Source organism: Urocampus carinirostris, chromosome 20 (genome assembly GCF_059441175.1).
Source record: "Urocampus carinirostris isolate Australia breed hairy pipefish chromosome 20, RoL_Ucar_1.0, whole genome shotgun sequence".
NCBI lineage: Eukaryota > Metazoa > Chordata > Actinopteri > Syngnathiformes > Syngnathidae > Urocampus > Urocampus carinirostris.
In genome coordinates, this window is record NC_142368.1 from 20755236 (window position 1) to 20771637 (window position 16402).

A 16402-nucleotide genomic window follows, 5' to 3' on the forward strand; every position below is an offset into this window, starting at 1 on the left:
CTCTTGCGAGTGATTTCCTTGAGTTTGGTAAGTTTTGGTGAAAGCGCAAAGCCTGTCGGAGACTGAAGTCTGGCAGCTACGTTTCATCATCCCGGTCACACCATGCGTGGGGGACATTTGCATCTTTGGGACAAAATTGGTCGATGAAAAAGGAGAAGGATGCGTTCATTGAATCCTTAAGAAGGCCTGAAGCTCTGTCGAGTCATCTGAAGCATGTTTTTGTCAAGGCTCAGAAGGAAAAAAGGCGAAAAGGTGCCGTGTCAAGATTTAAGGTGAGTGGACGGGCCCGGTGCATGCGAGCATCATATTTACAGAGGAGTTTCTTAATCATTAACAGGGAGGAGGAGGGGAAAAAAAGCCTCATCCATCTGTCCATCCATCACCATCACCTTAAAACAACCTTATTGGCAATTCTTGATGTCACTAGTGTTGCGTGTCTGAAAAAAGTAATTATTTACGGTTACTACATTTGATTTTTTTACATTTACTTCATTCAAGTAATCACTGAGACCAAAAAGTAGTGCGTTACTCTGAAAGTATCAAGTTACACTACATATATACTCGCATAGAAGCCTACCCCCTTAAACTCCTTCAAAATAGCCACATAATAAAAGTAATACAACAAACATGTCCACTAACCTGTGAAAGCAGTGAAGCCTTCATATTTATTGGCTTGTGCAATCTTAAGGGCTTGGAAACCACACAGCCAAGACACTCCATATCCATTTATTCTTTGGGCTTCAAACCACTCAAAGATCTCCATCTCCTTTTCTGGGTACCGCCCAAAACATTTTCTTTTTTCTCCAGGCCTGTAAACAATTTTACGAATAAATTACCAAAATTCAGCACACTTTATAGTTCCTGTATAAGCCATGCGTGCCATACCGATATGCTTCACCTGTGCCCGCTCCTTTGGCGCCAACTGCCTCTGACTCTAATTGGCTCTCTGTCCCAATTCAAACCCACTCCTATCTGTCCCCTTTTGTCAGTCCGTCTGCAAACCTCAGTTTGCACTGGGCAAGCCTTTTTTTCGACCCTGACTCCAAGCTGTTTTTTTTGCTCCCGTCTGTCCCCTGGCTTCGACCCGTTTTTGATCCTGACCACGTCTACTCTCCCGTCCCGGCGTTCGACCTTTTTTGTCCCCGACCACGTCTACTCTCTTTCCTGGCTTACGACTCGTTTCCGACCCCGACCACGTTTTTGCTCTCCTGTCCCGGCTACTGACCCGTTTTCTGTTCCCGACACCGCCATCGCTCGTCACGGAAGTCCCACTTCCGCTTCCAGAGCAAACTGCTTCCCACGCCCAGAGATCACCGGATTGTGGGGGCAACCCTTTCCTTTCTTCCAATAAAACTGAGAGAAATGTAACGCAAGTGGGTCCTGTCACCGTTTTGGTCCTGACAATGCGTGTATTTCGTCAGGAAGAAGTAGGTATGGGTCGGTCCTCAATTTCCCAAAATACTGTTTTTTTGGTGGTTTCCTAAGGTGAGCCACCTCATTCGACAGCTGCACAATATTAGTTTGAGTGGTGAGTGTGTTTGTGGCAAAGTTCTGAGGTAATGGGTTCAAATCCAACTACCTTGCTATGCAGAGTTTGCATATTCTCGCGTGCTTGTAGTTGTTTCCTCCGGGCGCCTCCATGTTTTAATATAAAGGTTTGACGACCCATTATTTTACTGCGTCAGTAAAAACAAAACAGCTGCTGTCCCACAGGCTGTTTCGTATACAGTATCTACAAATAATAATAATAATAGTAAAAATAATAATAATAATCGGAGATTCATATCATTTCAAAGTAGCACCAAATTTCAAACCGTACAAGTTTTAATTTAAGTGAGATATTTATTTTGTTAATGCCGAATCTTCTATGAGGAAAAATTGTTGATGTCTTACGTTCCTATCGATTGACAGCCAATCAGAGGGCGATTCCTGTTTCCCGCCACATCAGCGTCCGCGTCGTTTAGCTAGCTTTTTAGTTACACGAAAACGACGAAATTATCAAGTGACACACACTAAACTGCCGTGGAGAAGTTTATGCACAAGAGCGCCAGGTGGAGGTACGGTTATTTTACGTTTTAACATCAGTTAAAAAGCGGTGAGAAGAAAGATAGCCCTTAAGTTACGTTTGTTCAATATTCACGACTCAAGGTGACTTACTAGTGTTCAATTATCCCCCAAAAAAAACTGCAAAGTCAGTTATTTAGTAACACAGAACCCCTGGATATGACATTCGGCTGCTCGGAGTAGGGATGACAGAGTGAAATTACCGTATAGCGGGGGATTCAAACCTTTGGTAATTAGGTATTGTAATGCGTTCCGTAACCTGGTACAGTAATCCTTCGTTTTTCGCGGGGGGTGCGTTCCAAAAGTCCTGCTCCTGATAGTCAACACCCGCAAAGTCAAAACCTTTTATGATTTAAATTGTCATAAATTGAAGCTAAAGAAAAAACCCATTCACGCACTGAAGCATTCATCTAATAAAACTAATAGTAATACTCTACAGGCTGCACCTGCCCAAGACACAAGCAAATGATGCCCTTACGATTGCTTAAAGAATCTGTGAACTTTATTATAGGCCTGGGCTATATGACAAAACTTGTTGTAACGATAAAACATTACTCATCAGTCGCTATCGACTATTATCGCATATTTTCTTTCACACTTTAGGTCAAATTTTTGCCTTGAGTGAAAGTTGAAAAGCAGATTCTGCTTTAACCAATCTTTAATGTCGGAACAAAGACGCATGGTGACAAACTACACGACGTTTCACAAAGATGAGGAATATTAAACAGAATTAAGTTAACCAAAAGAGTTAATCAAAGCAAAACATTGCACACAATTCATAGAACAAATGCACAAATTAATTTTATTTAACACTCAAGTACTTGTTAAAAGGATTCTAAAATACCTTTTTTTTTTCAATTAGGCATAGAACATCCCTGCACAACTGAGCAAATATGTTGTAAAATATTCCAAGCGCCAGAGGAGTCTAGAAATGTAGACTCAAAGTTGACTGATTTCCCTCATATCCTGTGATGTCACCGAATGAAAACAATGGCGGGTCACATTAAAAATACACATCGATTGTGGTAAACAGCGAATGCATAGAGAAAATTTCTGCTTGGAAAAAATGTGAACTTTGCTTATACCGTGTCGCTGGGAGACTTCTGACTGCTGTGTACGAATTGCGTGCTTAGATCATCAAAAGCTGCATGAGTTAAGTTTACCTGCTGCAGTGTACAGCGTGCGCTTCCTTTTTGCCTTTTTTTTTAGGTAGTCAATTTGGGTTTTTCCTTTGTGTTCTTTGCCGCGTGTCTTGCAACCGGCATAATATTGTCCAGATAGGTCCCCATTAGCGTAATGGCTCTGTAGGGTACTAGGTTTTTACGGTCCAGCATAGCCCCATCAGCAGCCAGCTAGCTGGCTAGCCTGCCGTGCTCATTATTTTTCCCCTGGCTGGGTTCGTGTTTGTTGCGGTAGTCGTTTTGCGTTGGAGGTTTCTGGGTATCTTGGCTGCTTACTGCATGGTTTTGGTCAGCCAGCCTCCCGTATTTTCCGCCGATCCGTCCCGGTTACCCCTCTTTAGCAGCCGGCTAGCCTGCAGTGTCCTGGCTGGGTTAGCCCCTGTTAGCTCTCTGTGTGTTATTTTTGTCAGTTCGCCCCATGTAGACTGCTCGCCATTTGATGTACCATTGCTGCACCCATCTGTGACGCAATGCCAAGGCATTCTCCACTAAAACTACCAAAACTTGGCTCAAAACATTCAATACCTTTTCGACTAGTTAACACATCAACCAATATTGTGACTGGCTTGCATGGGAACGGTGTTAGCCTGATGACGTCACAGCTCAGGAAGTCTAAGAAAAATGCATTACCTCAGAAAATAAATGGAATATACCGACGTAATATATATTTCTTCAAATTTTGGTATCCCTTTAGAGCAATGGCTCCCAAACTTTTGCAGGCTGGCGCCCCCCTTGGCGTCCCCAGTGTATTACTAGTAACCCCAACCCCCGAACACTATCAGACATTTTTAGCTAGAGTCACAGCATTTGTTATTCCTTTGTGCCTTTGCGAACTTTTTTCGTACAACGTGAAGGTCGCAAATGCTGCTTTGATTGAGGTTTGTTTACCTCTCAGTCCACTTGTAGATGCACCTTCTTTGTCTTTTACTTGCAACCCCTTTTACATGCCGTGATAATTTTTAAGGTGCTGGTACAAATTACTTCATTCCTCTGGACCTAGCGACCACGCGAAAGTAAATTTTGCAACAGGCGTTTTCTTCTGTTCCACGTCCGCTTCGTCAAAACCAAAATAGGTCCAAACAAGTGATGTACCACCCTTCTTCGGTGCAAGTTTTTTTTCCTTCACGTTCTTTGACTCTGGGACTATGTTTACGGAGTCCGCCATGACACACAATGAGCTCACACGGTGGGTTTGGCATAGTGTGTTGCTTTCAAATTTTGAATCGCGTTTATTGGCTTGTGCTATTATTAAAACTTGCCTCTGACTGGTCGGCACTTTTAAAACTCGAACAGTAACAATTGTGGTTGGACAAACCTCCATCACTCACTACAAAACTTTAAAAAGAACCGCAGTGCTTTGCGGTCTCACAACCGCATTAAATACAAACTTCCGACTTTGACTTCAGACTGTCGCCCCCCTACCGTTTTCTTATTCCTCACCGCCCACTTTGGGAACCACTGCTTTGGAGCCCTTTGTTCATAAAGTCTTAAGATGTCTGACAATGTTAACAAAATAGACAAAATAAAAACGTTACAAATAAATGACCAAAACAGCTATTACTTTAAAGCAGTCATGTCCAAAGTCTGTCCCGGTGGGGCGGTTGTGACCCGTGAGCAAATTTTCACTGGCCTGCGGCAATTGTCCTAAAAAGGGTATGTGAATCGTCAGTAACTTTGACTGCATTACAAAATAAATCTGTAACAAAAATAAACTAATTGATTGACTAAAAATACACCATTTCATCAGATGTTGGCTATAGGCCTTTGACCACCTTGCCCTTGGCTTTCTGTGAGAATTTTAGACCATTCTTTTTCCGACATGGCGACTTTAAATAAAATCGGAAAGTTGACTGAAATTGTAGGTTTTTTGTTTTTTTTTACCGAAATCCAAAACAACTGCCAGACAAAACATACAGACTACAAAAAGCTAACTGGAAACTATCACTGTGGAAAGGTAAACTAACTGGAACCTGTTTTTAACAGTGCAGCAGTGCTACTAAAGTGAGCTACGTGGTCACAAAGCATTGCAACCCTTACCCGGAGGGTTATTCTGTTAAAGACGGTTCAAAGAATTCCAGGCTGAATAGTCGGCCCTCACACATTTTCAGCTTACCAATTCTGGCCTTTTTTCTGAAAGGTTTGGACACCCCTGCTCTTAAGGTTACAGGCCAGGAAAGACAGTATGTCCACAGTTTCAGGCTATAATTCTGCTCTGTGACTGGTCACTGTGTTTCCCACCTTTGATTGTAGGTATATGCAGCTAGCATCTCGCCAGCTAGCTGTTTGTTGCGTATTCGCTTAGTGCTTGTTGGACGTCTTCTAGCACTCGTTTGGGACTGAATTGTTTTTCCTTCAGCGTAATCTAGCAATACTGTTTTAAATGGTGGAATAAGTTTGTCGAATTGCCCGTCTTGGTTGGCACATGTTGTTGGCATAGTTGGCAGTGCACAATGCTGCTCGTTAGTCTTTTTTTTTTCTTTCATCAGACTTTTAAGCAGTGTTGAGCACATTACTTTAACAGAGTAATTAGTTATAGTTAATCATTCTTCTAAAAAGTAACTGGGTTGGTAACTGAATTACTCTTTAGTAAAAGTATCTTATCAGGGAAAGTAACCATTTCAGTTACTTTTAAAAGAAGTTGTGGTCTGTCAAATATTTTTTAAATTTTCTGATTTGGGTCAGTTAATAAGGAAGGACAGACATAAAGTGTGTTATAAAACCTTGTAATATTTATTGCACCTCACCAGCAACAGATTTACCCTACACTTAAAGTGCAGTAAATACAACCAAATCACCAGTAAACAATATTGAGTAAGTTTAATGAATTGAATATGAAAAAAAATACAATAACAAAATGAAAAAAGATAAAATAAGAAAAAAGGATAAACTATACATTTTAATATAAATACACTAATACTGCAAAACAAAGGAAATAAAGTTAAAATATTTAAATCTACCTGCAGCACGGCAGCGCAATGGTTAGCGCATGTGCAACACAGTTCTGAGGTCATGGGATCAAACCTTCCTGTGTGGACTTTGCATGTTCTCCCTGTGCTTGCGTGGGTTTCCTCCGGGCACTCCGGTTTACTCCTACATTCCCCAAAACATGCATGTTAGGTGAATTGGCCGGTCCAAAATGTCCCAAGGTTTCGTTTGCAAACGATATCAGCCCGCCTTTTCTTTCAGTGCCTAAGTAAATACTATATCCGTAATCGCTATCTCACGATGTGGTAGTTGCTATTTTGAATGGTGACATGTTCCTGAAATGACATGACATAAACATCTTGGAGGACAGCAGAAAACTGCGCCGCTGAAAACAGCGTCAGGTTGGCGGGTGCATGCAGCCATTAGTGCTCTGCAGCCAAAGCGATGCAACACTTTTGACCTTCAGTAATGGCGGAGTAATTAATTAAGTAATTAATTAATTGGATTAATTAATGAAAAAAATAACGCCATTACGAAGCCGTATTTTTTATAATGGTGTTATTTCCAACACTGCTCTAAAGTAAACAAAATACCTCTAAACAACTGAAGATGGAGGCTATGACTCTTTTGGCATGCATTAAGTGGGTCTGCTAGGTCTCCTTTGTCTCTTTATCGCTTATTTTGACCATGTTGTAGGTTCACTCTCACTGTGTGAGCCACGAGTCCTGAGTAATTATTGGCTGGTCCTCTTCACATTTTTCTTCTCCTGAATGTTGGTCTCAAACTTGTGTTTTCATTGCATTACCGCCTTTATTTTTGTTGTTCGGATGTAATTAGTTAAAATAATCGACTTTTATTGAACGTTTTTATTTATTTTGAAAAACAAATTATTCCACGATAGTTATCGTTTTATCGCCCAGGCCTACTTTCTAAACTTTTTTTTCTTTACAATTAACTTCTGTACTGTCAAATTTTAATTCTAAAAAAAATCTTGCTGCTTGAATACACAAAAGTATTCCATTTTACTTTATATGATATTTTTTCGAGATCATGTGGTCAACAAAATTATGGTGTGAAATAGAACATTCCAAACAACAAATAAAAGTACTGTACTTTTTAAAGGTTTTTTTTTTTTTAAACAATCTAGCCACCATATCACACTGTTGATTGGGAATGTGAAATATAATTGGTTGACTGACTTAGGCACTTGTGCAGATAAAGCAGTTTTCAATGGGAACCTGATTGAGGCAAACATCTCAAATTGGGCCAAAAAAGTGAATTATGCACTCGTTATATTAGTGTGATGATATATCTAGCGGTTTTACTTTTTGTAGTTTTTTGTAGTAATAATTATATTTTTTTCTAGTTTTGTTAGGTGGACCCTAATAAAAACTAATCACGGATTAATTCTGAACGATTAAAAACTATTCTCCAGATTATATTTATTCGCCATCATGTGGACGTTATGGAAAACTACTTCCTTTTAGCGTATCAAGAAGTTTGACTTTGTTGCTGATAGAAAGCATCTTCCTCTGCCTTTTGTTTCTGGTCACAGTCAGTCCAGAACATTTTATTGACATAATGGGTTTTAGAGAAACTTAAAATTGTAAAAGATTGACATATAAGTAAGGTAGGTTCATCTAGCTGTTTTACATATGTTTACAGTTTGGACCGCAACGTTATTGACGCACAGGCAGAAAAGGGCCGGGCCGATTGTTTAGCCAATCATGTTGAAAATCCGCAAAGTGACAAGACTAAAAAGTAAAACCGCTATACAGTGAGGGCGGTAGGGGACAGCCAGTTAAAAATACAACTGATTTACTCTCATATAACTATAAAATACAACACTGAAGTCAGGGGTCCATTAATACGCGCTTAAAACAAAATAAACACAAGGGGGCTTAAGACCTACCAATGGCCCACGGTTATGAGTTGTCTTCATGATCCCCTATGGCCTGATCTCTTATTCCTCTTCAGTCAATCGGTGCCGTCCCTATTGTGAGCACATCTTATTTGATTGAGATTAAGTCTTTCATTCCCTTTTTTTGCCCATCACGATGTGTTCCAAGAAAGTCAGTGATAAGGGGGAAGAAAAGATGAAAACCGCGAAAAAAACAAAACAAAAAAAGATGGTCGAATCAATGAAGGAAGCAAAATACGAAAATGATGAATAAGTGTCTGCCATTGAAGTGTTGCCTAGAGATAGAGTAAATTGTTTAAAAGAGTTTTGTCTTTATTATTGGTATTGTTATCATTATTATCTACACATTTCAATAATTATCGTTATTAAAAGCAGTTTGAGGTGATCAGCCTAAAGGCAATGTAGTTTTTGTATGCAAGTACAAACAGTAATGGGATTGTCATGCCCTTATAAGATTATCGTGCTTTGAACAGCTCTTTATTTTCAATAACGGTGTGGATGGTCGATTAGCTATGGCCATGCAACTTAGAGAGGAAGGCGATTTGTATGGCCTCTTTGTATTTCTCTGTGATTTTAGTCTTGGCTTCCTTGGTTATCATGTTTTTGCTTCTCGCTCTAGCATCGCTGCAAGCTCTAGGCTCCTGATGAATGAATACAGTACAAAAAGTATAGTATTGTGTCCAAAATACTTTATGAAGCAGACAATATTTTGAACTGAAAAACAAGAAAGACATTGTGGGAGGTATTTCAGCCAATATGATAACACTTTATTCATGATGGCGTGACGTAAACCAATAGCTGACCAGCATGTCATATGATATAAATCAATAACAGACAGGCAATTCAGAGACACACAAATTTGACAAAAATGAATTGATTTACACTAGGGTATTTATCATAAAGAGAGGGGCATAGAAAACCTTTTATTCCACCCTGTAAAGTGAAAACTTTGTAAGGCAGGTTTGTTGTATCCTAGGGTCTACTGTATTATAAAAAGTAAGATAACTGAAGCCAGCAATAAAATCGTATTAATTTTTTTAAATGCCGGGAATAACCCGGAACATAACAGGAAGGGTTAATTATTAGTGTCAGGGTTATTTTGTTCAGAAGTTAGGAATTTTTAATTTAACTCCCTGGTGGTTTCATCAAAGAATGGCAGGTGAATAAAGTTCGACACAGATTTGTACAGCAGATTAAAGTCAATGAATGTTATCAGCGAGGTGCCAATTGTTTGGCCTTGGCAGAGGTCTGCTCTCTCATCAGTGGCTTGGTCATAAATAAAGTTTCAGGCTCATATTTCAGGGATTGATTTTTTTTCCCTTTTTCTTTGTGTTAATAGGTTGTCTTTGGAAGATGAGCATCCCAGAATCTACAGCCATGCAGTCGTTTTTGAGCGACCAAGACAGGTTAAGAAACAAATTCTTATAAATATAGCATGCCTTAAAGGGACATTGTTCATTTTTTTAGCTCCTCCTCGTGGTCATTTTTTTACCAAAAATAATAAATAATAAGCAGAAATACATGAACTATCAACTTGCATTTAAAAAATATACACTTTTCCTTGTTTTTTGCGGGCTGTTGCATTTTCAATAGGACCCGCGATAGTCAAAATCCTCGAAGTAGAAACTTTGATTTGTTTTATTTATTTATTAAATAATCTATAATACATTACAACCAAAGAACAAACCGTGTTTACAGGCTCAAGCATTTGGTTAACGAATGAAAGTACTCTACAATATAGTTTTTCCCCAATATCAGTATTGTTACACGCTGCTGCCCGTCTATGCTGAGATCCGGCTCATCTTTGAAGAGTATGCCGATGTTTTACACCGAAAATCAACAGCGGCCAGATGATGAAGGTGCTGTATCTCCTGCTACTGGTAATCATGAACGCGAGTACTATCCGTCTCATGTGGGGGGAGCAACCCTTTACCCCCAAAAAAGGCCTGGAGAGGGATGGGCGCCGTTAGGCAGTACTTCCCCTAGACACACCACAGGAAGTGTTGCCTTGACGCAGGCCCAGCCCATTCCTACCACGCACAAAATCAAATTACTCTTGATTTGCCAGAAGTTTGTTATTTGGCTTTTCATCATAAAGTGTCTCCACAATGAACATAGATTGTTTAATGAGCTCCTATATAAAGGATTATTTTGCGATTTACAGCCAAAACGGAGTCTGTTGATGTGACACCTTGGCTGTTAACTGTAGTTAAAATTGTATCTTATATACAATGGACCGAACCCTTTAGTCAGTCTGTATCGTCTAGGTTTTGCAAGTGCGGCAATCAGCTTCGTTTATAACAATACACCAAGTAAATACGCAAATTCTATTGGGCTCAAATTAAAAAATGTCAATTCTGATGTGTGAGGTTGTAATAGGTGAAGTGTGAAATGTCAAAAATATACTGAAAAGTTCAGCAACAAAAAGTCTTCAAATAAAAGCTATTTATTCATGTCCAGGTTTCAAGACTCTGGTCCACCTGGGCCTTGCACCCTCTGGACAGTGGAGATAAAGCTATCTCACTTGGACTGGAACCCTGAAGCAATACTGATCCACTTCCAGGGACAGTACCCGAACATACTAGATTTGGACTACTTCATTCTGCAGCAGGCAATTCAGAACACACCCAAAACCAAGGCTAAAAAAGACGTGGGCGAGTTTTGCTTGGTTGAAGACGTGAGCACTGCACTTTGGTACAGAGGGAGGGTTCAGAATTGCAAAGGCAGCACGTCGGACGTGTTCCTCATCGACATGGGCAGCGTCTTGCGCGTCGAAGCGACCCACATATCTTCGTGCTCCAACGATTTTTTGCTCTTGCCTCCAAAGATTGTTTGTGGCTTCCTTGCTAATGTGCTTGTGCTGGGCAGCGGCTCCTGCCAGTCCTCTGCCATTATAAACTTCCTCCTGAGCCTGATCGGGAAAAGCGTCAAAGGACATATTCAAGCTATCCTACCTTATAAAGTTCTCCTGCTGGATATTCCTGACATCAACAACGAGCTGGTCAGGCAGGGGTTTGGAAAGCACATGGACAAAGAGACTTTTCTCCTGTTGGTGGCTTTGATCATTAAAGTGCCGCTCAAACTCGGTGAACACAGTGGAAACTTATATCGTAACAAGTTTTGTGGGTTGAAGTTCTATAAGGAAATCCTACCTTTTTGTGAACCAAGTATCAGCTGCAGTAACCGTGTAGAAATCCGTGTAACGGCTGCTATCGATTCAGGACTCTTTTACTGTCAGAGGGCGAGTACAAAGTCTGATTGTTTGGTGATGTCAAAGAAGTTTGCTGCAGCCAATGACGACAGCAAATATCCCCATCAGAGGACTCAAGGAAATGTGAGTTCTCTTTGCTCTGTGAAAGGCAAAAATGGGAAATGGTACAGAGGTTATGTGCTGTCCCTTCCGATAAATTCACAATTGTTGGTATTATATGTGGATTTTGGATTCTCTGAATGGGTCAAAGTGGAAGAAGTTGACAGTTTGCCACCAGAGTTCTACTCTACCTCAATCATGGCCTTTCCATGCTCGCTTTCTTCTTTGAATGCTCAGAACGAGGGACTCATTCATCAGTTGAGTTTCCTCAAAGCAGGCTTGCTAGGGAGAGTCTTAGACGTGCAGGTTGATCGTTTTGACGAAAAGCAATGTCTCTACTACATCACAATCATCAGGGTTATAGATGAATATACTACAACAGTATCACCAGAAAAGCAACCTAAAATAAAAGAATTTTGTTCTAAGGCAAAAGAAGTGTATCCCAAGGATGACCCCATGTTCTACGAAACAATCATAGACCAGGAGCTGGTCAAAACCCTAAAGGAGGAGGAGCTGCAGGTGAACTCTGTGTTTGAGGGCTACTTGGAATACGCCTATGATCCACACCATTTTTGGATCCGAACAACAAAGCGAAACGAAAAGTTCCAGGAGATGATGAATCAAATTAGTAACCACTTTGCTGGCATGAAGCTTCAAGATGGTATTTTGCAGGACCCTGAGACTGGGGCACTTTGTTGCGCCATGTATGAAGCAGACATGCACTTCTACAGGGCAGTGGTCACCAAAAAGCTTAACCACGGCGCTGTCGTTTTTTTTATTGACTTTGGCAATGTTGACAGAGTTCCTTATGCTTTTATCAAGAAGATTCCTCAGACATTAGCCATCATTCCTGCATTTGCCCTCTGCTGTTCATTAGTTAACGTGATGCCCATGGACGACGTTTGGACCTGTTTCAACTCTGACTTCTTCAGAGCGACACTGTCCAATAAGAAACTGATTGTCCACATTATTAAAGTCATGCGACACAAATGTGTCGTTGATGTGCACAAGGTGGAAGGCGACAAACATGAGAACCTGGGTATGCTCTTGGTGTCTTCCAAACAAGCCGAATACTGGGAGACCATTCCAGTAAAACGTGTGGGAAAAAATCTGGAAAATTCAAATGCAAATAAAGTGATTTTGAAATCACACATCTTTGGTCGTAACATTTTAGAGCAAAAGGAGAATACCTTAGAAGAAAAGTTCCCCATTCCTCCAAACTTCATTATACAAAACAGGGTCAGAAACTTTCTGGTAGAGCAGAGTGTGGTGAAGCAGAAAGTGGATTCTCCTAAGGAGTTTCTATACTCATCCTTTGAGTTGGTGCCTAGTAGAAAAGAAGAAGAAATAAGTATCTACACTTTGCCTCACAAATACCTTTCCCTGCCATTTAGCATCCCAAAAGTCACAGAAAATAAAGATCAGACTGCCATGAAACTCACAAAGATTGAGGATCAGACTGTCCTGAAACTCTCAAAGAATGAGGATCAGGCTGTCCTGAAACTCTCAGGGAATGAGGATCGACCTGTCCTGAAACTCTCAGGGAATGAAGAGCAGACTGTCCTGAAATTCACAAAAAATGAATATCAGACTGTCCGGAAACACACAGAGAATGAAGATCAACCTGTCCTGAAACTCTCAGGGAATGAAAATCAACCTGTCATGAAATTCACAAAAAATGAAGATCAGACTGTCCGGAAACACACAGAGGATGAAGATCAGACTGTCCGGAAACACACAGAGGATGAAGATCAGACTGTCCGGAAACACACAGAGGATGAAGATCAGATGACTTTAAAAATTCCAGAGAATGAACGAGAACTAATTGAGACCAGTGTTAAGGATACAGGCTTAACCATGACCTCCATTAAAACCTACAAAATTAGGCCCAAGTGTAAGAAAATCTCAAACAAATGGTCAATATCACTGCGCAAAAAGAAAAAGTACATTTCTAATCTTCCGTCTGTCCAAGAGCAAAACCAACAACTGTTTATGCCACAATTTGAAAATAAGGAGCATCTCCCTGACACCTATCAGAAACTTGTCTTCGCTACAGTCTCTCTTAATAAAGAGTACGCTGGTTTTGCTGCCTCAGTGACGACTCCCTCAGAGTTTTACGTTGTTCTAAATCACTCGTTTCCAGTTATGGCCCAAATCGCCATCACGCTGGCAAACCTCTCAGAGTCTGAGTTCTCTTTTTTTCCTGAGTCGTCACTCATACCCAGTGCCAGCTGCTTGTTCAGATCAGTCCTCAACGGTTGGTGCCGTGCCGAAGTTCTAGATGTGGACTCAACCAGAGGCGTCCTCAACCTCATTGACTATGGCATCTGTGAACAATTCCCTCGTCAAAACCGCAGCGACTTGAGGATAATCCCGAAGGATCTGCTCAAATTTCCTAAAGTCGTGTACCCTTGCGTCCTGAGCGGGGTGAGACCTACCAGAGACGGCGGTCACTGGAGTGACGAGGCGACGGTCTATTTGCAGAAATTGATGGACTCTAAATTGAAGGTGGTCTTCCGAGATGTACTTCCAAACACATGTACTCACCTTGCGGATGTACTGGTAGATGGTGTCCATGTTGCTAGCAAGCTAGTGGCTGCCAGACATGCCGTGTATACCGACGCCATACAAGAGAACAGGGAAACGGCTGCTGTTGTTTAATAATGTTAATACACAAAGACTCACTTTCCGGTGTGTTCAGGTTTCAAGGGCAGTTTGTTGAAACAAAGGTAGAGCGCTAAGGACCTCTAGCAGCCTTATCTCTTACCTCTGAAGTTGAAGTGGGGAACGGGCAATGTTGTTTAATTACTGCACATTGAAAGTTTTGTCTATTTAAACGTAGCCCTCTGCTTGCTAAGGTGTGCTGCTGTGACACCACCAGGATTTGGAGGGTAGTGTCAACAATATTTTCTTCTAGCAGAGTTTTATTCAAATGTTGTACAAAATATCAAGCAACTTGTATCATTTGGATTAAAAGGTGGTTCCTTACCGGTTTCCAATTTGTTCACAATAGTACAAATGTAGCTTGAGTAGAACACAGTGCACTAATTAGGACCTTAAAGCTACACTCTGTAATGTTTGACCACTAGATGTCGCTGTATTGTGTAGTTCAACCCAAAACGAGTGCTAAAAGGCACAAGGAAGGAATACAAACTGAGGAGACTTAAAGTGACCAAACGGCAGCATTTTTCTTTTTCTTTTTTTTTTGCCCAGGCTTTTGTGAGTTTTTTTCTTCAACGAGGTCAACTCTTTCTATGTTAAGGCTCATGTTATGTAAAATAAATACTAATTTCTTAACCTATTAGCATTTAAAAAATGCACGTTTATATTATAGGTCATGTATTTTTGTTGTCATACCATTAGGAAGCACTAAGTAATATACACAATCCCTTTAATCACCAATTTTACATCAATTGAGCTATTGGGACAAAAAGGCATTACTTATTGCACTAATCTATTGCACCGTTGGGAAAAAAAATATATTGAATCTTTAACATGAAAACAAACTACCGTAACCCCTCTTTTTTTGCGGGGGTTGTGATCCAAAAAGCACCCGCAATGATCAAATTCCGTGTGGGTGAAGCTTTTATTTATTAAATACTCTATTATACTGTACATTGTAACTATCAAACCCTGTTTACAGACTCCAGCATACTTTATAAAAACATGTTTTAAGTAACTTTTGTACTATCAAATCTTAATCTTAAAAATAATTATCCTTCTATATTGCACTACAGTACTGATTATGAAATGAGCAGGAAATTATTCCAGGACATTATACACTTTTTTCAGATACATTTGTCGCCATCATGTGGACGATAATGGAAAACATGTTGCCTAAAGTAAACAATGCCTTCACCTTCCTTTCGTGTGTTGTGAAGTCGTTGGGAAACAGTAAAAAGTAAAACGGGATATATTGGGGGATAATTGTAACCCGTATTATCCAAACACTTCATGGGGTTTCCAGGTGGCCTCTTGCAGTTCGACCAGCAGCATGTTGGTGGCCTCACATCAGTATCCCCAATTAAAGCAGAGCAGAAATGTAAACTTCTCACACATTTGTTTTGGTGGGCATGGGCACAGGCTGTCAGGCTTGTGTAAGCTGTCAGTCACACGTCTTGCAAAACTGTCTCTCCTTTGTTGAGTAGTGCCCTTAACTTGCCTGTGATTGGTGTGGACTGTTAAAACCCAAACTTTGACGATTCTATTTGGCCAAACACTCCATCGCTCAGTTAACTGGTCCTATAAATCCCTCAAGAAAACAGTTTCTACATCACATCGCAATATCTATTAGATAATAATCATGCAGCCCTAGTTGGTCTCCATCGGTGCATTACAACCTATGCCTACTCACCATATCAGGCTGCCTACACACACACTCATTTGCCAGATACAGGAAGTGGCCTTCTCGATGTGTGGACATAGATCTAAAGAAAGCTACTCTTGCCATTTACTGGTGATTCAACGTGCTGAAACCATTCCCATAGGCATGATAATTACCGATGTGGAGCACCAAATCCTTTGTGAAAGATTTTAAAAATAAAACAAAAACTATTTAGCAAACTTATTTTTAATTATGGTATTGAATGAGTTAAGAAACTAACATTTGAAATGAAATGAAATGATCTGCATTTATATAGCGCTTTTCAAGTCAATGACTTCCCAAAGCGCTTTACATTGTACTTCACATTTCCCAATAGCGGCCGTGATCTGTGCAGCCGTGTAAGGCGCTAACCTGCTTATTGGGGGTATTGGGGTTTCAGTGTCTTACCCAAGGACACTTCGGCATGTAACACGGACAAGCCGGGATTCGAACTGGGATCCCTCAATCCTAAAACGATCGCTCTACCTCCTGAGCTACTGCCGCCCCAACATTTCAAGATGAATGGGTCCATTGTCATCATTGTGAGGCTGGCCCTCTTTCTAAACTCCAATAACAAAGTAGCAGTAGACATGGCAGGGTGTTCTAATTAGATTATCAGGCAGGCCGATTATCGACAC

The 16402-nt window shown here is 40.6% G+C and overlaps 1 protein-coding gene across 1 annotated transcript; it reads left to right on the forward strand.

Moving 5' to 3' along the window:
- The first annotated feature begins 1927 nt into the window (after nt 1–1927).
- tdrd15 (tudor domain containing 15) lies at nt 1928–14389 on the forward strand. The gene is made up of 3 exons (XM_088325515.1): nt 1928–2057; nt 9431–9497; nt 10552–14389. The coding sequence occupies exons 2-3, from the start codon at nt 9445–9447 to the stop codon at nt 14060–14062; spliced, it is 3564 nt and encodes a 1187-aa protein (XP_088181641.1). The 5' UTR covers nt 1928–2057; nt 9431–9444; the 3' UTR covers nt 14063–14389.
- The last annotated feature ends 2013 nt before the right edge of the window (nt 14390–16402 follow it).

Coding starts and splice junctions, on each gene's coding strand:
- tdrd15 (XM_088325515.1), top strand. CDS start 9,445: ATGAGCATCCCAGAATCTACAGCCATGCAGTCGTTTTTGAGCGACCAA. Junction 9,498..10,551: donor TTTTTGAGCGACCAAGACAG/GTTAAGAAACAA, acceptor ATTCATGTCCAG/GTTTCAAGACTCTGGTCCAC.